This window comes from Neofelis nebulosa, chromosome 10 (genome assembly GCF_028018385.1).
Source record: "Neofelis nebulosa isolate mNeoNeb1 chromosome 10, mNeoNeb1.pri, whole genome shotgun sequence".
NCBI lineage: Eukaryota > Metazoa > Chordata > Mammalia > Carnivora > Felidae > Neofelis > Neofelis nebulosa.
The window spans coordinates 75468195-75492449 of record NC_080791.1 but is presented as its reverse complement, the minus strand read 5'-3'; the positions used below and the strand labels follow the sequence as shown (position 1 = coordinate 75492449).

The 24255-nt window shown below is 47.5% G+C and overlaps 1 protein-coding gene across 15 annotated transcripts in view; it reads right to left on the bottom strand.

Moving 5' to 3' along the window:
• NAV2 (neuron navigator 2) overlaps positions 1 to 24255 on the bottom strand; it is a 741392-nt gene that overhangs the window by 224608 nt on the left and 492529 nt on the right. For all 15 annotated transcript variants that reach the window (XR_009249837.1, XM_058688453.1, XM_058688452.1 and 12 more), the window contains 2 exons: positions 12136 to 12208; positions 2198 to 2456 (listed from right to left, as the gene is read on the bottom strand). Coding sequence is in view for 14 of the 15 variants with exons in the window: in XM_058688453.1 (XP_058544436.1) it covers positions 2198 to 2456; positions 12136 to 12208 (332 nt within the window). In the remaining variant the exon portion in view is untranslated. The remainder of the gene's footprint in view (positions 1 to 2197; positions 2457 to 12135; positions 12209 to 24255) is intronic.

Sequence of the window (24255 nt, the reverse complement as noted above, 5' to 3'; positions counted from 1 at the left end):
CACAGGGCCTTTGCACCAGCTGCTTCCTCTGGCTGATCTATTCTACACCTAAATTTTACATGGTTTGCTCAGTGTCATTCCTATCTTCACTTTGGTATCATATCCCCAGAGAGAATTTCCTATCAGTCCAACCTATCAACCTAATCCTTCTGAATCCCATCATCTTATTGTAATACCACTATCTGAGATTTCTCTTCCCTGTTTATTTGCCTTCTTCCTCCAGTAGAAGGCAGAGAGCGGGCACACTGGTAATCTCATTCATCCGTGAACCCCAAGTGCCTAAAACAGTGCCTGGCACACAGAAGGCATTCAGACACTAAATAAATGAATGCATATAGCAGATGCAAGGATCTGAGTAGACCTGTCTGTATGAACAGTTCTAACAACCCAACCCAGATTATTAACCAACTTTTCCCCCTATGAAACCCTTTCCCTAGCAAGTTACCATCAAGGGAATAACCACTCTGTAGAACATAGTGTGGGAAATGATATCCTGATCATTCAATCACCCAGGGCCATCAGGGACCTCTGATCAGAGAGTGGCTCTCACTCCGGTGGTTCTTCAGGGGAAGGGTGCCAAGGCTTGCTGCCTGGCTGGCTGTTCTTCACCACGAGTCCAGGCATTTCTGCTAGTCTACAAATTTCCATAATGTAAATTGGATATAATTAGACAATTAATTAGGGGGTCTGATGGACAGCACATCCATTATGTTGGTTTTAACACCATCATGAATGGGAAATAGCCCTTCTCGCGGGGAGGAAGGTGCTGCAACCATCTATAAGGCACCTGTCTTGTGTGAACCACTCTGTGCTTTGCCCAACTACAATGGGCTGCTAAGCCTAGTGATTATTAACGCTGGTGCTTTGGGGGCCTGGAAAGGAAAGGCCATTACTCTTTAGCACATATCAAATGAAATCAAGCAATCAACTTCATTAGTTGACCTGACATCAGGTTTGATAACAAAAGGTATACAGCTTTAAACGACAATTACTGTGGACTTTTCTCCACACAGGTTTGACTAGGAGTCAAAAACTTTCTAGTTCCTGGGGCAGCTGGGGCTCAGCTGGTTAAGCGCTGGACTGTTGATTTCAGCTCAGGTCAAGATCTCACAGCTCCTGAGTTCAAGTCCCACATCGAGCTCTGAGCTTACAGTGTAGAACCTGCTTGGGATTCTCTCTCTCCCCCTCTCTCTGCCCCTCCCCCGCTTCCTCTCTCCCAAAAATAAATAAATAGGGGTGCCTGGGTGGCTCAGTCAGTGAAGTGTCTGACTCTTCACTTCAGCTCAGGTCATGATCTCACGGTTTGTGGGTTTGAGCCCCACATCGGGCTCTTCACTGATAGGGCAGAGCATGCTTGGGATTCTCTCTCTCTGCCCCTCCCCTCCTCACACATGCAGGCTTTCTCTCCCTCTTCTCAAAATAAAGTTAAAAATAAATGCACAAACATTAAAAAAAATCTTTCTAGTTCCTAATTCCCTCCTTCCCCCACGCCCCTGCCATTAAAACGCAGGTTTTACAAGGCGATCTTCTGCAGAGCTGTTCAGGAATACACCTATGCCCCCTGTGACACAGTGGACGTAAGTACCCTGATGCTCTGCTTACACGTCACCCTACGGCAAGTCCCGCTAGCAAGCCATCGGTCCCCCTGGGAGCATCAACCAAACCTGAGCCCTAATCCTGTAACACTGAAGACCACCCCTCAGGTTGCTGCCAGCTCTTTAAGGTTAACAGAACCCAGTTGTGGGCCCTCTCGGGGAAGGCGGCTGCCCCCCCTTCCTTCTGTGTTCTTGCTATCTCTTCTCTGGGGAAGCAGAGGCGTCTGCTGCAGAACTCTAGCCTCCGCTAAGTAAAACGACTCACACATATGACATCAAATACCCAACCTGTAGGCAAACACGCAAAGCAAGTCTGAAGTCTATTTTCGGGGCTGTTTCTTGCACAGGAGCATGTGCATAATAGGCCAGAGCAGCTAATTAGCTCTGGCCGCTGGCCATCGTGACCTATAAAAGCACACATCTCCGCCAGGCACAGGAGGCAGCCCGCCGCATCTATTTCAAGGTCATGCTAATCCCCCGCCACCAGTAGTTCTCAGCCCTGAAGAGGCCCAAACGAAAAGGCATTCGCCTAGGCTAGCATTCGGCCAGTGTGGAGGATGACCCACGAGAAACAGAATTATCCGTTGGCGAGGAGCCCCCACCTGGACTGCATTTCAGCTTGTGCTTTTGACTGCTGATGTGGCGCTGGCTGGAGAGGCTGGCCCGGGGCTTGGGGAGTGGCCGGCACCTGTTGCTGAAGAGTGCCAGCCTGGCACTGGGAGGGGGCCCCGGCCGCCTGGGACGCGGCAGGCGGCAGTGGAGCAGGGAGGTGCTGCTTCTGGGGCTGCTGCTGCTGCTGTTTGTACCGGGACAGGCTGAAGAAGAGGCCTAGGATGGCCTTGAGGTTGCCATTCCTGATTTCTGCAAGACAATAAAGAAATTCTTTTAGAGAAGGAGTCCCATCCTGGGAGCCCTTTCTTGCTCACGAGCTTAGCTTCTCGAGGATAGGACCGAGTTCCTGCACACTTCATCGCCATCACCGTCGATCAGAGTCGGGCCTCAGCCACAAAGAAATCAGCTCCCTCTCCCCCACTGGGATTAGAGCGGATACGCCAGGCAAGTTTCAGCTGGATGTCTGGCAAGTGCCAGGAGGAAATTCTCAGCAAGGACACAGCCAAAAAAAGTCCGAGTCCCGAGCAAGACTGTGCTTGTTCTCAGGCAAAGCAACCAATCCGGGACAGAGGTGCTCTCGGGCGCTGGGGGAGATTCATGGGTCTCCACTCGAGAGCTCAGCCAAGTCTGTGCTCTGTGCCGTCAGCCACGTGTGAGTGCCAAGCGGCTCCTGCCCCCCTCCACCATCCTCCCTCTGCTCTCCCCGACCGCCCTGCCCCCAGACACACGGCTCTGTGTCCCTCTCGTCCACTGAATCACTAACTTTAATTTTGCATGGGTGGGGGATAGGCCTTGCTTTCACAGAGAACGCACACAAAAAATAACGTATTAAAAGAAATGAAAGCAGAGTGGGGGTGAGAACATTTTTATTCCAGACAGGATTTTTTAGATGTTAAAATGCATTTGCCTCAAGGCATGCATAAAAAGCTGCAGAGAAGAAATAAAATATTTATTCACAGGCAGAAGCTATGGATCGAGGGTGTTTCTCCTTGGGGAATCCCTCCTTTTATGTTCTCTTAACACCAGATCCAATGGCTGGGGTCTGAATTGATCCTGAGGGTGAGGTAATAGGGCCACCCAGCCTGAGGAACAGGAAGAGGGAATCTTAGGGGCTCCCTCTGCTTTGTGTCAACCCAAGGCTCAATTTCCTTCTCTTAACCCGTCAAGGGGGTGGAGGAAGAAGAGTATCTCCTGTTTGGGGAATGCACATGTCCAGGTCAGCCCCAGGCGAGGAAGAGACCGCTGATAAAGGAGCACAGGTTTCCTCTGGCAGCAGTTGCTGGGCAGAGGGTATGAATGGGGTCCTTTCAGAAACAAGCCCATTCCCTGCATGCCTGCCGGTGCCCTGGGCGTGATGATGAGGCCAGGCTGAATGACTGCCAGACTCTGAAGAAACAGAGATTGCAACTGACGATGCAAACACGTGGGTTCCAGTCTGGACTCCAGTACGTACTAGCTGTGCAACTCTGGGAAGTCACTTCATCCCTGGGCCTCACTGGCCTTATGGACGCAGCTTGCCCCATCACACAAGGTTGTTCTCAAATCCAGTAAGAGCGTATCTGTGAAAGCAAGCCGCGAACAGTGAAGTCCTTCACTGGTCTTGGTTATGAATAACAGGAGCTCCCAGAATCCTACAGGAGATTGCCATACAGGTCCCAATCCATATGCCTTAGACATGGCTTTACTAAGGTCATCTTATAACTTACCATGCAATCCATGATAGTTTTTGAGAGTGAAAGGGGGAAGCTTTTAATTGTGTCAGCACAGGTGTAAGCCAGGATTGATCTGGCCAAGGAGGAGGCTTATAAACTGTCACGTGCAATATGGGGAGAAAGCCCCATAGATCTGAGTGAGCTCCCCCCGCACCCCCCGTTTCTGAAAGTAGTTCAGCTTTAACCCTTCTGTGCTGCTTCCTTCTCCATCCTAAGGAAACCAAAAAAAGCAGCACACACACCCCTGTGGCTTGCTCGGTTTCTGCTTCTAAATGTTCCTACAAACACATCAGGGTCACAGAATGTGAGGTTTGGACGGGATGAATCAGTTGGCTCTGGAGGGTGAAGTGACACTCCCGTGGTCACCCAGCTGGGCACTGATGAGAGTTGGGAAATAATTTCCCCTCAAAATCAAATTCAAGGGAGGGGGAAGGTAGAGCTACTCATGGAGATTGGTGAAATCTATGTAAGACTTGCTTTTAGTGCCTTTTATAATTGTCACGTTATTAGGTCTGTAATAACAAGGACTGCTACTAATTAGTACGTATCAGGTTAAGCTCTTTATGTACATGAGTTCACTCAATCCCTACAACCTGGGGAGTGAATATTATTGTTCCCCTTTATAAGAGAAACAGAGGCTCATAAAACCTTATGACCTCTCCAAGGGAATAAACACTGGAGCTGGGATTTGCGATTTGAATCTAGCTTTTTCAGCACAAAGCCCAGTCTCCCAACACTGTGTAACCTGGCTTACTTGTATACCCATCATATGTGGTAAATTTAAAAGTGCACCGGCTAATGTTTTATTTATTAAGCTAGCTGGTGGGCATCTAAGTATTCTTTATTCTTCTGTAAGTGTTCTATTGTGGAATGTGCCAAACATTCCACAATACTTTTTTTTTTGTTTTTTGACCCATGGAAGAAAAAACAAAGGAGGGAGGGAGGGAGGAAGGAACTAAAAATTCAGCACACCCGGGGGCTGATAGTTTGTCCCTTGCAAGAGGCAGGCATGTCCACATGAGCACCTCATAACAGACCAGCCCAACCCAGGGCAAACGGAGACAGCTCTGTCACATTCTCTATCTACTGTGGTTGCGAAGTCACTTCCTATTCATATCTCAGCATTTTTCCCTCAAACGTTCTGTCAAAGCGCACAGTTCTCCTGCAAACATACTTCTTAGGAGGGAGCATTTTTATCACAAAGATCACGGGTTTCTTTCTAGAGTCAGGAAAACCTGGGTTGGAATGTCTACGGTTCATGTACAGACTGAGTTTTCGGAAGACTTAAGCTCTCTGAGCCTCACTCTTTATCTTTAAAATGGGCATAGGCCCCACTGCACCTTTTACACAGGGTTGTTAGGAGAATTAAGTGAGCATTAAATGGGGAAATGAGTACAAAACACCCAGGACAGTGCCTGACTCTACTTCTCCTTTTCCAAAAATGTAGCCACTCTACCTCTAGTCTCCTCAGAACTCACCACCGGGCTCTGCACCTGAAGGAAGCCTACGAAGCTGTCCATCCTCCCTGCGCTCCTCCCCCCTTTACGCCGCAGTGACAGGCTTCAAGAAGGAAATTAATCGTGAATAATCTCCCATTAGAGAAAAGTCGATGGTGAGCTTCCGGTTCTTTAAACGGCCTTACTGAAGCGTAATTTGCATCCATAAAAGTGTAGAATGATTTTCAGTAAGTTCCGTAAATTCTGATCTTACACTATTTACATCACCCTGAAAAGGGTCCTCATGCTTATCTGCAATCAACTCCCAAACCCATTCCCAGGTGATGTTGAATCTGCTTTCTGTTTCTACAAGGTTGGGCTCTTTTAGACAGTCCCTATAAATGGAACCATGTGACATGTAGCCCTTTGCACGCAGCTTCTTTCAACTTAGCATGTTTTGAAGGTTGCTCCGTGTTAGAGCAGTTCTCACTGGCTTGTTTCTTTGCATTGCTGAGTAATACCCTATTGTATGGATGTACCACGCCGTGTTTATCTGTTCACCAGTTGGTGGACGTCTGGACTGTAATTTTCTTTTCAGAGCACAAAAACTAGAGAGTGGTAAATGCTCTGTTTGGGGCTGGAAGCCACACAGTTTATGCCATGGGTGGTCTATAACAGACAGTATCCAAAATAGCTAGAATTGTATCCTTTCCATGTTTCCAAGTGGCATGTGTCTGTGTTCTAGGAGGCCTCCTAAGTAAGCCGGCTGCACTGGCAGTCTTAAAAAAAATCCATCAGCCCACAAAAATGTTTCCCTCCTGACACTTCCCAAGGTCTGGAAAAAGAGTATCATTTTGTGTCTGATCAACTATCCTTACTCTCTTGATTTCTAGAGAAAGAAAGAAAAGAAGAAAAAAAAAAAAAAAAAACCGTAGACCTAGCTAGAATTGACACTAGCTAGCTAGTATCTAAACCAGCATGAGAACCCTGACTGCATTTCTCTGCTTGTGGCCACGCCCATGTCTAATGAATAAACTGCACAGACCATTTTTCCATTTCCATTAGGATTCAGTATCGCCTTGACTCTTAATTCCCTTGGGCACTGGCTGATTTCTTTGCTCCCCCGGGGCTGGTACGAATCTGCACAGATGTGGTAGGAGATGTTGGGCAGGAAAGGGTAGGAAGAACAGAGTTCTCTGCTTGCAACATTATTTAAGAGAAATCTCAGGCCTGGTTTACAAAGGCACAAACACTGGCATACTCTAATACGAAGAAATCTGCTTTGGAAAAAGAGACTGATTGGGAGCCAAAGGGAGGGCTACCTTGGACCAGACCGCAGAGTCAGAATTCCTAACCAGTTCCTTTAAACCACAGGGCTGTTAAGGCTCACCCAGCTGATTCGGGACGTGGATCCTGCGGCCATCTGCATAACCGACATTCACCACATAACTTCCCACCCGATTCCTGCAGCCCTCCTGTGTACTGCTCACCAAGCCAGTCACAGGCTTCCTGACTGGGGAAGTGGGACGAGGGGGTGAGTGACACAATCGGTCCCACTCACTGCCAAACAGGTGATGTGGGTAGGAGGAAACGGAAACAATCAACCTGCTGCTTTTCTCCTAACGGTCCAGAAAGACCTTCTGCTCTCTGGCTCAGAATAAAAGGGGGACAAGCTCAGCGTCTAGGTTTCTGGCCAAACCGGGTCTGAGCTCATCAAGTCAGCAAACAATTTCACTCCAAAAGCATACACTCCTTCCTGGAGGCGCCTGGAAGGATCTTCCTGCCTCTGTCTCTCTACTCCACAAGGTTGATAAAGAGCTAGTCTTTGCTCCTGTCATATCACTCAGGCTTCGTCTTCTGTCTCGATTTCCCTCTACCTGCCTTTCCTGTCTGGTGAATGCCTATTTATCCTGTAAAGCCCAGGGGTTAATGCCACTGCCTCTGTAAAGCCCCCTGACCGCCTCAGAGAGCTAATCACTGCCCTTCTTTGGGCACTACTGTGCACGTACTGCTCAGCTCTTGAACGTACCATTAGCACAACTCTCCTACTAATTGAAATTAAAGTTCATTCTGTACGACTGACGCTATGCCTGGCATACAGGATGTGCCCAGCAAACGTTCGTTGAACTAAATAGGATAAGCCTCATCCCCAGACCTTCTCCGTGATAGGAGGATGGGCTCGGGGCCAGGTGTTGTCAAAACTCCTAAGGATAAAGGCCATCCTTCCTCACAGGACGGGTTTACAGACAGTCATGACAGGTGGAGTGTGTGCTGGGGAGGGGTTCAAGGGATCTTGAACATCACCCAGCTTAGGGTGAGGCCCAAGCTCACAGGATTCCAACAGGTTTCCAAGAGCAAACAGATGGGCCCAACCTTCTGGAACACAGAGGCGGTAGGAGGGCCTAGTCCGGGGGAAGTGCCCCAAACCAGCAGTGTCTCCATCGGGATCTACTCTGGAACCAAGCTCTCTGTGGTCCTCTAACAGGCAGGCTGGGGCAGGGCATGGTCTGCTGCGATGTTTCAAGGACAGGTACCTAAACCCTCCCGGGGTTCCAAACCCTGCTTCAGTCACTGGAAAAGGGCGGAGAAGTACCTATGGGACTTTCCAACCGCTGATGGTTCTCATCAGAGGAGGAGCCTCGGGGCACTCAATAGTCTTCAAAAGGAAAACAAAAAGCATTACAACTGCATTATTTCTTTACACAGTATCATGCTTTTCTAGTTAATTATGCAGGTGGTTAGAAGTGTGGGCAGTGGGGAGTAGCAGAAAATACCACGTCTCTGAAACTGACGTGAGTAGCTTAGTCACTCCTAAGTGGGCCTCCCTTTGCCCACGTGGAACTTCAATCTCTCTGGGCCTTAGTTTCCTCATCTGTACACGATGGGGATAGTACGATTACTGATTTCAAAAAGTTGCTGAGGGAATTAAAAAAAGACATACAACATGTACACAGCACTTAGCTCAGTGACTGATACATGGTGGGTTCTCCACAAATGGCTTCTATTCCTATAATTTAACAGTATGTCGAGTGAGGTTTCCTGTAACCCTCAAATTGTAAATAAGGCCCATTTGAGGATAAAAGTCTCTAAGTACCCTTGCTTTATAAGTTTAAGGAGCTGACAAAAGTTGGGGCCAGTTACCTTCCCACAAGACTGCATGAGTCCAGAATCAGTCTTACTACCAAACACCATGATCATCGCCCAACCCCAAGAGTCAGTGTAAGAAGATCTCGAGGACTCCTGCCATGTTTCCGTGCTGCCACATGGCATGCATTAATGTCCTGGCAGATGTTCTCAAGAACGTTAACAATGCTGAAGACAGGCAAATGCCAGGTTCTTATTGCGCCATGCTCCAAAGTCATCGTCCGGCTGACAAACACGGTTGACGATGAAGCACGGTTGCGTTGGCCAATTTCAAATCGTTGATGATCACAGAGCCGGAGAAATGGCTGTGAACCTCACACGCAGGTTAAACAAGAGTGGAGTGATCGGCCCCAAATTGGATGTGCAACTTCAAGATCTAGAAAAATGGCAGAATAATCTGCTTCTGTCCCACCAGTTTGGTTTCATGATACTGCCCATCTCACCGGGCATCACGGACCAGGAAGAAGCAAGATGAAAATACAGGAGGGAAAATCCTGGGATTCTTTTTCTAAGGATGTAATATATATGTGCAAATAAAATGCCTCGATGGACAAACAAAAACAAAAAAAACAACAAAAACAAAAACCCCAAGATCTAGATGAGAAAGTATCACAGACTGGGGGAGGGTTGTAATGTCTGATGATCACAGAGACCGGTCATTTCCTCCCCTCACTGAAGAACAAGAAGGTGGGGTCCCTGTGCTCCTTGAAGACAAAGGAGGTACCAAGAAAATCACTCCAAGTCGGGTGCTGCATTCCGGTCCCCAATTGGACATCTACTCCGCACAGACTTGGCAGATCTGCCTCTTGGCCACCAAGTTGGGGATGAAAGAGTTGGGAGAGAAAGTGTACGGTGGGGGCTTCCAGGTGACAGAAAGACGGTTCCATCTACTGCAAGTGGAAGATGGTGTCCACACCTTCCTGCCGGTTCTACAGTGCAGAATACAGGGATGATGAGACTGAGGTCTATGGTCTCACTGAGACCACCTTAGGTGGGGACAATGAAGGCCTGAATCAGGGGGATGGAACATAAATGCTACCCATTGAGAGTGAGCCAGAATTGCCGGGCAAATCTCAAGAAAGGCTCCTAATGTCCTGGGAGCAGCAGGGGATCAAGTCCATGGTTAGTGGGGCATGCAGAGATTCCCATGTGGGGACAGTGGCAATTATGGCCACCCAAGAAAATGGCAGCAACTTCAGCAGAATTCTGCCTGCTCTCTCTGTCCCATCCTGGAGGCTCAGGCGAAGGAAGGAGGGGAGGCAAAGAAGTCATTAGGCCCTCATCACTCTTCAATCTTCTAAACCCACTTGCCCTGGGGCACAGGGGTGAAAAAAGAGCTTTGAGTCTGAAATTAAAGTTTAGAAACAAACAAAAGAGTCATAAGCACTGACATAAAACTGTTCTAATAACTAACCATGACTGACAAGTTATGTATTCTGGCCAAGACATCAGCAAGTGAGTCTCGACAGCAGGAAAGATGGGGGCGGTTACTAAAACACTATGAACCCACTTCACAGGTATGCCCCAATGACTGATACCTCAGCACACGGGTTACACTGTGCTCTTCTAGGCTCAGAGACCCCCAAGGGGGGGGGGGTCACAACCCCCCTAAGGTCACAACCTAACGTGGACAAGGCTGGGGCAGAGTATCTGTAGGATACACCTCTGTGGACTGCACATTATCTTCTGACGTTCCAGCCAACAAAGCTCTAAATCTTTTCTGATTTCTTTCACCTGTACACAACATGCCTAGACTTTACCCATCTGCTGTCTCAAAGGACACCATGAATAGGAGTTCTGAAATCACACAGACCTGGGCTCAGACCCTGTCTTCCGTTCACTAGCTACAGGCCTTGAGGTTGTCACCTGCAACCTCTTTAAGCCAAGGTTTCCCCAAGGTTTCCCAGTTCAGTTGTGAATGCTGGAGCTGCTGCATCGAAAAGCCTTGGGAGCACAGGGGGTCCCTGTTCACTCAGCAAGTATGTGAAATAGATAATCTATGCCTGAAGGTATAAAGAGGATGGTGCAGAGGGACAAACAAGGCAGCAGGACAAGGCAGAGATAGATGGCCGGCTGTCACCTCCAGGCCACGGGAGACAGAGTCCACCCCCTCCCCCACTGCCTCGAGCCCTTTCTGCCGAGCAGGACTCTGAAACTCCCTGCTGATGCTCTGCCGGTGGGCAGAGGCCCGGGGTCCAGCTCCTTCCACAAACTACGAAGAGTGTGTGCCAGCCACCCACCAGCTAGCACAAGAACTCTGAACCAGAAGGAAGTGATATTCCTTGGAAAGGCAATTTGCATCTCTGTACTTACCCATGGAAACACCACACCAACACCAACACCCCCACGCCCCGGCAATTTGTGTCGCAAAGCCCAGACTCATTCAGCCCGGAGCTCCTCCCCACAGAGGAGAGCTCATTCCCCAGGGAGAAGGAACCCTCCAACCACCCCACCCCTGCCAGAGCTGGGATTGGGGCTGACCACCCAGCAGCAGCAACGGAGACCTCTGGAAGGAGTGTGTCCATCCCTGACCTGGGGCAGGCCCAGCATAGGAGAGGTCGCGTTCAGAAACGACGAGCCCACAAGGCTCCGAGAGTAGCCACCCGGCCCCAATACCGGAAGAGACTACCGTTCCAACAGCCAGGAAAACCAAGCTTGCACCGCAGGGCAAAGACAAGGAACGGGCCCCAAACAGATCATGCTGGCAAACTTACCTGCTCCACTGGGCTGCTTCCTTCCTCACTGCCCGCCCCCCTCCCCACCCTGACCACCGGAGTCGATGCTACCAGGCATCTTTTCAAACAGCAACCTTGCTAGGGAAAAGGTGGTGTCATCTAAAGCCCAAACTGCTTTACCTGTTCTGGGAAAACTGGAGGCAGGTGCAGCCTAAGGAGTTTGGGAGGATGCCGGGGCCTGTGGCAGCTTCTGAGCTGGCAGCTGCTTGTATTTACAAACAGGAGAGAGCAAAAGATTCCAGGGCGAGATGTTGCCTGAGGCGGCTGAGAATTCGGACCAGCCATCTCCAGACCGATACCTAATTGAATAGCAAACCACCAGCACAAGCTAATGTGCTAATTAGCCACCCAATTGGAGTTAATTAAAAACTAATCGGGATGTCAAAACGTAGCATCTCATTAATGCATCACGTGTTTGGGGTTCGGTTTTCTTTGAGCTAGGAAAAGTGCTGCTGCTGCTTCTAATAAAAGTCAGAGATAAGGACTGGGCGTTTTTCCCTGGGAACTGTACAACTTAAATATGTGCTGTGGCTAAGTGTTCTCTCTCCCACAGATAAGGCCTGGCTTGATAATTAACTGAATTGCTAGCCGGGTGAATCGGATCAGTATTGTTTGATTAAGCCCTTCTCCAGAGAAGCAGCTCCACCGCTGGTACCCGCTCGGTGTGGCAGACATGGCCAGGCATGGTGGGCTCTACGTTCCTGGAGTGATTCGGGATGTGTCAAAAAGCTGGCATCCTCCGGTCTAGACAAGCATTGAGCTGCCTTAAAACCAATAGGAAAACAAAAGCAGAAGAGCCCACAAGCACCCCTGGGCTGAGCTGTATTCAAGGCATCAGTAAGTAACAGGTGGGCGCTTCTAACGATGAGAAGGCAGCTTTAGAACCAGCGCTCTGACTCACCTTCTGCAGACAGCCCCTGGATGTTTATTCCCTTAGCTGCCAGGAAATTCAAGCAGGCATCTATGTTTTCAATCTAGGGGAAAAAAAAAGAAAACGACATACACTCAATCAACGTTCAGCCTTCTCCAGAGCCATCTTTTATCAGGAACAAAGGGCTATGTCAGAGAGAGGGTTCATGGTGCATTTGCAAAGATTCACAACAAGCAAAAACGACTCGGAAACGGCAGATGAATGGACGGACGGAGGGACGGGTGCGGGTCAGGACTCCTTGTCTGTACTTGCACAGGAAAAAGTTACCTAATATCCCAACCACACAGCTCCAGAAGTCGAGGCCCTGGCTTGCTCAGGGCTGCCAAAAATAACCAGGGTGGAATGAGTCCCTATGTTCACCACTGTCACTACAGCTATCCTGAAAATTTGAGCAGCTGCCAGAAAAACAGAGTGGGGACGAAGGGGGATACCGGACCCACCCGTCCACCAGCAGCTGGGAGAAATTTCCAGCATGGAGGTGGCACACCGTCAAATGTGAAAACAGTGAACGGGAGTTTCGGGAGGGCCCTGGGCCGCGTTTACTCACAAAACTCTCAGGACGGCAGGCACTGCAGATGACGAGGGAGGGCTGTGACAGAACGAGCCCCTCTGTCCTTTGTGTTTTCTGTGACAAGAAGGAACCCACCTGCCACAGTCTGGGAGGCCTCCTAGGCCTGGCAGGGCTGATGCCACGGCCAAGGGCAAGCTAACATCCAGCCCTCGGGAAAGAACAATTAGGTCATTCCCAAAGGTCTGATTTGACTTCAGTTGTCAGGGCTAATGATTTTTTAGTCTACAGGAAAATGTTCAGGCTCGATTAACGTCAATGGTGACCATAAGTAAAAGAAACTGCTTTTGACTTGGCACAAGGATCTTTGAACTAACTGCAGTTTGCAATCCACAATGGAGAGCCTCCTCACCACAGCCCGCCCCCCGACTTCCTGGGCTCTATCAGCATTCTTATGAACTCAAATAGGCGTTTAACCCATAAAGTGGATCTCGGATAAATGACCATCTTTCACAGTGTACCTGTGACCACTCCCCCCACCCCCAAGTGGTATTCCGAAGGCTATTTCACCAGGCACAGAGCTAAGCGTCTACAGTGTAAGAGATCTCACGAGTAGAGTAGGGCTCCAAGGCAGTCTTCCCGAAATGCATGTCTGACATCTTCCTTCTCTGCTCCTCGTCTGCAGACCTTCCGAGCACTCCATTAAGCTATGGGCCACCTGAATAAAACTGCCCTGGTTTTACAGACTCCAATACACCCGGAGCCTGAGATTACTCTATCCTTTTTTTTTTTTTTTTTTTTTTTAAGTTTATTTATTTTGAGAGCGAGTGAAGCAGGGGAGGGGCAGAGAGAGAAGGAGAAAGAAAATCCCAAGCCGGCTTCATACTGTCAGCACAGAGCTCCATGCAGGGCTCAATCTCACGAACCAGGAGGAGATCATGGCCTGGGCCAAAATCAAGAATTGGATGGTTAACAGACTGAGCCACCCACACACCCCCAACCTTGCAGCTTTTCGCACAGGTTCCCAACTCCCTCCCAGCCTCCAGCTCTCCCTCAAAGATCCTCACCTGGGAGGTGTTTTATCTCCAGGCAAAGGGGCAAAATGCAATTTCCTGCAAACTAAGTCAATGCTGATGCTATGAGCAAGGCCTGCCGCCACTGCAGAAAGCCATTTCTTATCAAGGCGAGTGCAAAGGGGGATTGCTTTTAACTCTTCCTTCCTTCCACATCAGAGTGACGGCAGTGACAACCAGGTGCTACCATCTTAGAGGGAAGAGGAAGGGGAAAGAAGGAAGAGAATGGCCAGGAGGGCCCCGTGGAAGGTGTTCTGAAGGCATCTGCTTACATTTGTAACTGATGAAAATTCTCTCTCTAAATGCTCTTTCCCCATTACAAACCCCTGCTTTTGCTAAAAATAACCATCGGTCCTTAATTCCTCTAGTGTGCACAAAGGTAATCTACCAAAACCACACAAGAGGATTCGTTGCCCCCACAAAGAGGCATGGATATTTAAATCATGATAGAACTATATAATTCTTCTACCCCTTTTTTCTTTGAATAATCCTACCCTACTTTCTTCAGTAGATCTTGCACATGGCGGACTAGTGAGGCTTTGGCAATTAGGTCCCCACAGAAAACGAGAAAAAGAGAAAGCTGACCACTGCTGAATCTGTTAATGTAAAATCAAAAATAGTACACTTGGTATTTATCCTGGCAAGCACAGGTGCACAGGCATGGGCAGGTTAAGGTTTTCAAGAACAGTGCAGCACGGTGACATTGATTAAAAAGAAAAAAAAGACACCCACCAACATATTCAAGAAAAGCACCGCTCTCCTAGAACACTGTAATTCTATAGAAATTCCCTTCCAAAGGGCATGAAGCACATTTACTTGGCACATTCACGGAGCAATTCAACACATTTATCACTTAAAGTACATGGTCATTTCTTCCTGCAAGGCTAATACTTGGTTCATTTCGATTTGGCCATCTACTGGGCTTTCTTTTAATTTAAGTTCTAGTAAAGGAATGAAGAAGTTTAAATAGGTTACCTAGACTACTTTTTCCTCCTGTTGCTTTTGAAAATCCCTATCATGCTTTCAAAGATTTCATAATTTAGATCAGTTCTCTACAGGACAGGGAGAGTGGGAAAGAAGGGGCCATCCCCAGGCGGCATCTGCCTACATTCTGTTATCACGATGTGGGGGTGACACTGGTATCTAGTGGGTTGAGGCCAAGGAGGTTACTAAACATCCTACAATGCACAGGACTGTCCCCCCATAACAGGAAATCCTACCCAAAATGTCAATAGTGCTAGGGATGAGAAACCTGCATTATAGGATTTTCGTCATTCAATCAATACAATTAATTGCGTAGATGTCTGCTCTGTTCCAGGCACTGTGCCTGATTCTTCTCACCATGTTGGTGCAGAGTCCTCCTCCCTGTTCAGAAGCCCACATTTACATAACCCTTCTCTTTAGGGTCCAGAGGGCCAACCGACACACCCCCCAACTCACATCCATTTCCGGGAGAATCAGAGCATATGAACAAAGGAAGCACCAGGATCTTCATTAGGCGAAGAGAGAAGGCTTAAGGTCATCAAGAATGCTTTCTCCTAAAGAGGAGATAAAACAGGGAGCAATATTTGGATGGCTGAGTTGCACTCCTGGAATATGTTAAAACTAAAAATAAGAACTCGGGTCATCATTTAAAAGACGATTCATAAGCTCATCAAGCGCCTTGAATTTGTTCCCCCTCCACTATGATTTCTCTGCTCACAGAAGGAGTTCAAAAAACATTCCTCAAGCCTCAAATCCACTCTTTAATAATGTTCTGTTAAGGTTAAAAATCACTCCTGACAAGGCTGCTGAGACCCACGCTCTTTTCATCTGCACCCCAGGAAGAGAGCAGGGCTGGGAAGCAGAATAGGGTCAGATGTGCATTCCAACCTCCTGGCTTCACTTGGAAGGAGATCAGAAGGGGAGAATGTTTCTTTGATCCAGCCTCTCTTGTGATTAAAATTCACCTTAAGGTTTTCTTCCAGTACCATACAGGTAAACAATTCATTCTCCTGCCCTGTTGAAACTGCAAACTGCCACCACACCAGGTAAGGGGCATGTCCCGGGCACTCATAGCACAAGGGTGTCCACATGCCCATCTTTAATGAGGCTCATGGCTCATGTGCAATCCAGACCTGCAGTGTGAGAGGCAGATCTGGTTAAAGTTGGGATACAGAGTGATGGGAAAGGCTCTTAACCAGCAAAGTATGTAAATACAACCCAAGTTGTTCATTAACACATAGCAGCCAATATAAACTACTTTCCAAAATTAGCCAAAAAAAAAAATCCTTGCAAAGCCGGACATTCCAATGTTGCTGAGCAGGGGTGGAAAGCTGCACTTCACACCGGGTGAGAAGGCTGTCATAGTTGCTACCGTAGAAATGGGTCCAGGAGCTCTGAGATGGAGTTCCTGGAGTTTGGAGCATCAGCTGGGGTGGAGCGGGGAAGCCCAGAAGTGGGACCACAATGTAACTTGGAGACCCTGGGAGCAGAAAGGGGCTGGATAAGGCGCGTGTGGAGTAAGGGGAAAAAACAAGACCAAGATGCATTTCCCAGTCCTCCCTTTGTTTGGGGCCACACAGGGCCTCCACCATGTGCATCTGTGAAGATCTGGGAGAGAAAGGCTGCCATGGGGGCTCTCTTGCCGTCTCAGCTGGTATCTCCATCCCAAAGGTGAATCGTTTCCCAACCACCTTGGAACTGGAGACATGCAAGGCAACTTCCATGCACTGTGTCTGTTGTGGTCTTTGTCTCCCACTTCCAAGAGCACAGCTCCACCCAGGCCAGCCAGAGAGCAAGGAAAGTCAAAACAAATGCCAAACAACTGGAAAGACAAGGGGGAGGGACAGAAGGCAAATGGAAAACTTTGCATTTCAACCATGATTAAGGCTGGACTGGGTCTCATGATAAAGTAAAATATGCAAAGCTCGAAAGAACTGCTGTAGATCTTCTTGGTAGCTTAGAGACTGATCAAATACCATCTGTTGTCGCAGTTGTCATGGCAGCATTTTTCTCTGAATACCAGTGTAGCTGAGTGCAAAGCGCATGAAAATGATTAATGCAAACGAAGACCATCTCTATGGGCACCACCACGGCCAAGGGGAGGATGGGCTCCAGGCATACAGGTAAATGGGGCACTAGTTTTCAGGAGTTAAGAGTGTCTCATCAGGCCCCTTAGAGATCTCCATCCTGGGAAGAGAGGCAAACAGCAGCCGCACTCAAGTCAGGCACGGTTACAGCCATTTTCTAGAAGTCATGAAATGCCTAAAGCCTAGGCAATGGAAGATCCAGACTGCAGAAAAGGTTGAGTAAGAACCTTCAGGTTCTGGGGACTTTAAAAGCACAGTGCAGCTTCTTCATGAGCCCCATACATCCGCTCAGACAGCTTCCTTCCAGAAGTGTGACCCTCACACCTGGCACTGCTACTTGTCATTCATTAATCCATTCCTTGACCCATATTCACTGAGCACCTACTGGATGTCAGGCAATGTGCGGTACTGGGTACACAGTGGTGAATAATCCCTGACCTCAAAAGAACCTAAAGTTTAGTGTAGGGCACTGGGCATTAAGTCAATGCACAAGTAAGTATAGACAACCTCTATCATGTACAGAAGACCGGATCTAGCCAGGGGCATGGTAGGTAGGTAAAAATTTCTCAAGGAAGAGACAGCATGTAGGTTCAGAGACAGGACTTTTTGTTGGTCTACTCACTGATGTCGCCCCAGGCACCCAGAACAGTGAGGACCCCATCTCAGATATTCAGGACGATTTTGTTGACTGATGGGAAATTTGAGCAGAGACCTGAGTTAGCTGGACACAGAGCGGGGAGAAAAACCACACTACACCTAGTGAATCTAAGACTCAAAAGCCTCCAGGCAGGATGCAGCTTACCACGTTCTGGCAACCAAAAGGGAGCTGACATGGCTGGCAGCCAGGTGGCAGAGGACAAGAGCTAAGAGGACACTGAGCAAGAGCAGAGGGCTGGCCACATGGGGCCACATTCAAGAGCTGACAGGAGAGAGAAGGCAGAGGTCCTCCTAGGTGTTAGGGAAGCCTTGAACCATGTCACCTCCCCAACCATTACCAGGGCCAACAGCAGCGAGACCAAGCCCTTCTGATCTGAAAGCTTGAGGATGGGCTATTTTGTGTCAGGGATGGCTCAAGCAGCATCCTTGATGTGGGGGCTCCAGTGACATCCGGGCTGGGCATGGAGACAGGGAGGGATGGGAAGGGAAGGTCAGCATCTGTGGTCACATGTACTAGGAAGGTCTGCTTCCTATCCAACAGGCCTCCATGCCTTTCTGACACTCCCTCCTCTGCCCCTTTCCAAAAATAAAAATAGAAAAGAGGAAGAAAAAAAAAAAAGAAATCCAACTGTGAAACCAAATCAAAAAGCAAAATGAACTTTGGGGAAACACTCTCCTAAATGCCCATCTCATCTGTGATGTCTCTTGCCTCTGTGTTCCTAGGCCGTGGCCTGATGCAGGATCTGTCCAGCTGAACTTTTTTTTTTTTTTTTTTTTGGACACCTCCATCAGTGTTGGAGCCCAGCATCATCCCATGATCACGAGGCTCGTGGGCCACAATGTGGTCCTGGAGACACAATCCCGTGAGACAGAGCTGGTGGGGCCTAGACATTACAGTTTTCATTTTAGGAGACCCCAGAAATGGGGGGCATGTATGGTGGTACTTCGAATTATCTCAGGTGCAGAGATATTCAAGAGCATCTCCCCTTGTGAGTGCCACAGGCTACGGCTAGCTTAGCTAATGCAAGAAGCCATCCTAGCACAGTAGCACAAGGGGCTCCACGTCCTGTGTCCCAGCTTTGGCCATTCATACCAGCTCTCGCTTTCTTGGTGCCTTTCAAACAGCTGAAGCATGTGGGACTTGGGGGCTGGATGGGGCTTCGGTTCCTAGGTCTGTTCTTGCTAGTGCTTTGCCCAGCTCCTTCCTTTAATTTGGCAATGTTATCCACCTTATCGTATATGATATTTATAACTTCAGCTGAGATGTTGTCAAGAATTCCTTAAAAAAAAAAAAAAACTTTATAGGAGTCTCTCTGCTGTTAAGGCACATGGCTAAGTCCATATGGATACAAAAAATCCTTTCAAGGAGAAACAACAATCGAAAACAAGAATCTCAAATTCCTCCAGTGATTATCTTTTTCCACTTTGCTTCCAAATGCTTAGACTATTTCATTTTCCTATTACACTCTGACTTCTCCATTTTTCCCTCGAGACAAAGAGAAATCTGGAAAGGGAGGTATAGCTCAAATTCTAGAAAGCAGTCCTTACTCTGGAGGCTCCCATAAAAAAAGGTTACACCTGAGCTCTGTAGGGATGAGGAGGAAAAGTCCTCTGGGCATCGGCATGGTCAGAAAGGCGCACAGATGCCCCTGGGTGCGTTTATCTAGCACGCCATTGCCAACACCATTTTCCCTGATCCGGTTTCAGAGGAATGTGGCCTAACTTCCTAATACTCCCCAAAGGGAGGAGCCTAAGCTCCTCCAAGTTAGGAGCTGGACCCAAATGCTAGAGGGAAGTGACTAGGGCTAAGGAGTGGCATTCAGGGATGTATCCCAGGTTTTCGAGTCAGACAAACCTGGCCTCAAATCCTGATTCTGCCCCTGATCTCCACTAAGTTACCTCCATGGCCTGATCTGTGGAATGAGCATTATAACACCCATTGCACAGGGTGGTGGAGGATATATACGTGGTGCTTCCTAAGTGCCCCATAACTAGCAGTTTTTGTTACAGTGTTGTCATTTTTGACAGGACATCCCTGTACTATACTTCTAAGACTATGACATGCCCATGGCTATGTGTAGAGCTGGCCCCTGGCAAAGCAGAGAGTTCGACAAGCTTATTTATTACCTGGGCTGCCTTCCGTTTGCTCCTGACTTTCCCCTCAAGCCCAGACGGAGACTCTGGGTCCTCTCTATCACCTGATGTCGGGCCTAGGTCTCAGCAAGCCCACTCTTAAAAAGACAGTGGTAAACTAATTCACAACAGGGCAGAGGGATTGCTGCCGTCTTCCCATGGGTTATGTCTCCCACGGGTACCTGTATCCCATCACAATTATTAGAGGACCATAATCTGTTGGAAGAATACAGACTTTGGGCTTCTCCCCGCTGGATTCTGGCTCTCTCTCAGACTACCCACAAGACCCTAGCAAAATTACTAACTGCTTCAAGCTTCAAATTCCTCCTCGAGAACATGGGAAGGTGGGTAACTATCTCAACAGAGATGCTGAGGCATAGATAGGCTGACCTCGACCAAGGGTCTGGAAGTTCATATAGCCAGAGCTTCAAAAGACTCTTTCTTCAAACCCTTCCATAACAGCAGAATATCATATATCACTGGCCATCTCCTAAAAGTAAGGGATCACTCTGGAGTTGTGAGATGCTCTGAAGCTCGCTAAAGTGCATGATGTTAGTATGGCCTCTCTACGAGTGGGTTCCTTGTAGCTAGAATCCATTTTGACCCTGTTAGAATTAGCACTTCCTATCCCGAAAGATTTCTGGTCAAAGTCTCCTTTATCCTTTACTAAGTGACATAAAAAACCCTAAGACAGCAGACCAATAGTTCCGTTAAGAAGGAGCAAGTACTTTTCACAGAAAACCCTGGCTTTTCCTACAGAGAAGGGGACAAACCCAGACGCCAACCTAAACAAGAACATCGTGCTTTCTGGACCCCAAATGCGTGGCTGCCTCTTGAACCAACAGAGAAGAGTGGTACTGTGGATACTTGCTAGAGAATTCCACCCAGGAGCTAACTAAAACTTGGTCGCCTCATTCATTCCTTGATGAATAACAACTATTTACTCTCTTGCAGCCTCTGCTCTAGAGGAAGGGGAAACAGAAGTGACAAGCCAGCGTGGTCCTTCCTCACGCAGCAAACACAGCGCACACAAGAGCAGACTCCCTACTCAACAGAGGTCGCCAACGAGGTAAGGGTTAGCTTACACTTATCAGCTCACCAACTCAAAAGCCTGACACTGACTCACTGTGCTCTTTTTAGCCTGGTTCTTTCTGTAGCTTTGTCATATTTACATCCTGAAACCCATAAACCACCACAAGGTCTTCAAGAGACAGAGTATAAATGCAATAGAAAACAAAACAGCAGATCTCTGATATACTCCACAAGGGCAGCAAACCCTCCACTTCGGCAATACCACTAGAACAGATCATTTTACCCACAGAGCAAATACATAGAAAGGAACAGGGTAACGGGAATCATTTGCAGATGAAGGCCAAGAGTTAAACTTGCTCCCCGGTTTGGTGGCCAGCTCCCTCATAGCAGCCTCTGAATGCAGTTTTGTGCTTCAGCCAATTTACCATCATCTGCAGCTATGGTCCTTCCAGGCTGCCCATGAACGGTCCGTCTGTGGACGTCAACCCTGCAATTCCAAGGATAACCAGCACACGAGTGCAAGACACCCTGGCAGCATCACTAACCCGGAAAGCAAAGCCAAGCAGAATGCCTCAATACTCAATCCTGTAAGACTCTGCCCTCTCACTGGTGACGGCTGGCATGAAGGCACCTGCTGTCATCCTGTGCCTGTACATATCACCCTGCAGTGTTCATTTCTGCAGGAGATGGAATTCAAAAATTGCCCTTCCCTTTCCACTCCAATTCCAGATGCTACTAGCAATTAGTGGGTCATTATTATATGCCAGGCACACTATTAGCACCGTTCATATACAGGACGTTAATCTTTTTTTTTTTTTTTTTTTTTTTTTTTTTTAAGTTCAAAGAGCTGTTAGCAGGTATGGCTATGGAGCAGAGCCTGAATTCTAGACCACTGGTGATGATTAATATAGAACTTGGGAGATTTTGCAAGTAGTATGCAAAATATACCAAGAAACTAGATGTGACGGATCTGAGCAAAGAGCTACATGACAACCCATCAGAAAACACAGGATATCAAAAGTAATTAAGAACATTATTAATAATGAAAATAATCCTCAACTCTGTTTCCTGCCACAGGCAGCATGTCGGAGGCACGAATTCCACTGGAAGAGGAGAACAAGCTAGACCAGGAAGGTCTCTATTTCAGGATATCCTTGAGCTTTCCAAGGCTATAAGATATCTAATGCACCTGGGAAGAAATAGTGACAATTTTTAACGTGTCATATAATGCTAATCTCTGTTACTATTTCTGTTCTTGTAAGTATTCAGTCGAGCAAGATTGCAATTTTTTGGAGGTAAAAATGGTTAAATATTGGCCACTTAATAAAATATAATTTTACCTATATTATTAGGAAGATAGCCTCCTCCTAAAGGTAAAACTTAAGCTGTTGGGTTGCCATAAAAACGGAGCGCTTGAGGGGCGCCTGGGTGGCGCAGTCGGTTAAGCGTCCGACTTCAGCCAGGTCACGATCTCGCGGTCCGTGAGTTCGAGCCCCGCGTCAGGCTCTGGGTTGATGGCTCGGAGCCTGGAGCCTGTTTCCGATTCTGTGTCTCCCTCTCTCTCTGCCCCTCCCCCGTTCATGCTCTGTCTCTCTCTGTCTCCAAAATAAATAAAAAACATTGAAAAAAAAAAATTAAAAAAAAAAACGGAGCGCTTGAGAGGTATTCGTAAATAAACTATCAGTACATCTTAAACTCAGAATGAAATCTCTGCAAGTCTCTCTGAAAGAGGTCTCACAAGACAGAGCGGGGGAAAAATCAAGTCAAAAGAAATGCCCTATCCTCAGGCTAACCCTTAAAAGGCCTTCTGTTTTAGTTAGGGCTTCCTCTGTAGGATTCCCACAGAGAACCAGAATAGGCCCCAGGAAAGGCTTTAATTCCGAGTTGGTTTCCCCTCAAAACCTCGCAGAAAAGGTAACTAGTTATCCTTCACAATAGTGAAGAGAATCCTGATCGTATGTTCTCTATCTTCTTGCTCCTTCAGGGCAAAGTGTGAGAATGAGGGGATTTTGTCACCTGCCCCCATCCCCTCCATAGGAAAAGCTCCTGTCCAAATGTCATCTACACGGTATCTGGAGCCATTACTAAGAGGAAGTTTTACCTTCCGAGAGAGGAATTAGGGATGTCATGGGACCAGAGGGGAAGTCTGGATTTCTCAGCTCCTTGGCTATTTTGGGGCAAGGTCCTTGATTTCCCTGAGTCCCAGTTTTCTTTTCAGAAAAATGGGGATAATTATCCCTTTCTTGAAAGCCAAAAAAACTAATATTTACACTCAGAAAACACAAAACACTGGGATAAATTCTTTTCCATACATTATTATTTCAGTTCATTTTCACCACTAGATGAGGTAGCTACTATTGCCATTTTCCAGATGGGGAAATGGAGGCACAAGGGGCTTAAGTGCCTTCCTAAAACTGCGGGCATTAAACAGCAGAGTTAGAATTTGAACACTTAATGGAAAGGGATCTAAGAGGCCCTCTACAAACACGGAATATTAACAACCAAATGGCAGGAGCTTTACTATCGCTCTTGACCACTCCAGTCACCTTCCCTACCCTGGGACTCCAGCTGACCAGGAGACCAGGCAGGCAATCAATCCCTTTGAATGAAATCTCATCTTCACATCAAAAGGACGAAGGACACTTCACAGAGGAAGGAGCTGACTTTTCCCATATTCTTTTCTACATGTTTTGCAGGAGACATTTATGTTTTTATACTGATGGAAATCTTTAGGAGCAGAAATTAATACAATATAAGCATTTATGAGCATCATTTTGAAGTACAAATGCTCTCCCAACAGGGCTCTTTCAAACCACCATATGCCAGTGCTTAGGATCCCTGAGCAAGTTCATGATACTTGTAAGAACAGGACAATTTGGGGGTCACAAACCTCAAATGTGTGCAGGGGGCAAACAGGTAACAAATAACAAAAGCTGGTTTTATGACAATAGAGAATGGTGGGGAGTAGGACAAATGCAGCCCATAACCATCTAAAAGGGGCAGCTGCTACCCAGTTTTAGCCAACTTGGGCCTAGGGAGTGCCAACCCAGCACTGGCAGATCATCTTACCTTTTCTTTAAAAACAAGAAAAAAAGAAAAAGAAAAAGCTAGAAGATCAATTTTTATGAAGTAGATGGATTTTCAACTAATAGCATCTATTTGGTTTTTATTTTTGTTGCAAAAGGCCTTCTCGGGGCACTGGGTGACTCGGTTAAGCGTGCATCTCTTGATTTTGGTTTAGATCACGATCTCACGGTTTGTGGATTTAAGCCCTGTGTTGGGCTGAGCATGGAGCCTGCTTGGGATTGTCTCTGCCCCACCTCTGTTTGTGCTTTCTCTCTCAAAATAAACAAACATTTAAAAAATAAATAAAAGGTCTTCTGGGGCCTGACCTCAGATTGGCATCCATCCACCTCCCTTTGCTGAAGTGAGCACACCTACTGACCGGCTCCCAATATGCAAATGTCATAGGCTAACTGTGCTTTAACAGAATGCAAACAGGAATTCTTTGCTAAGCTCTGCTTCACGGAAAAATTTAAAAACAAAAAACAAACACATACAAAAACACTCTTTTGACATGATGCTGAAAGAGAAGAACTCCACAAAGACATATGCA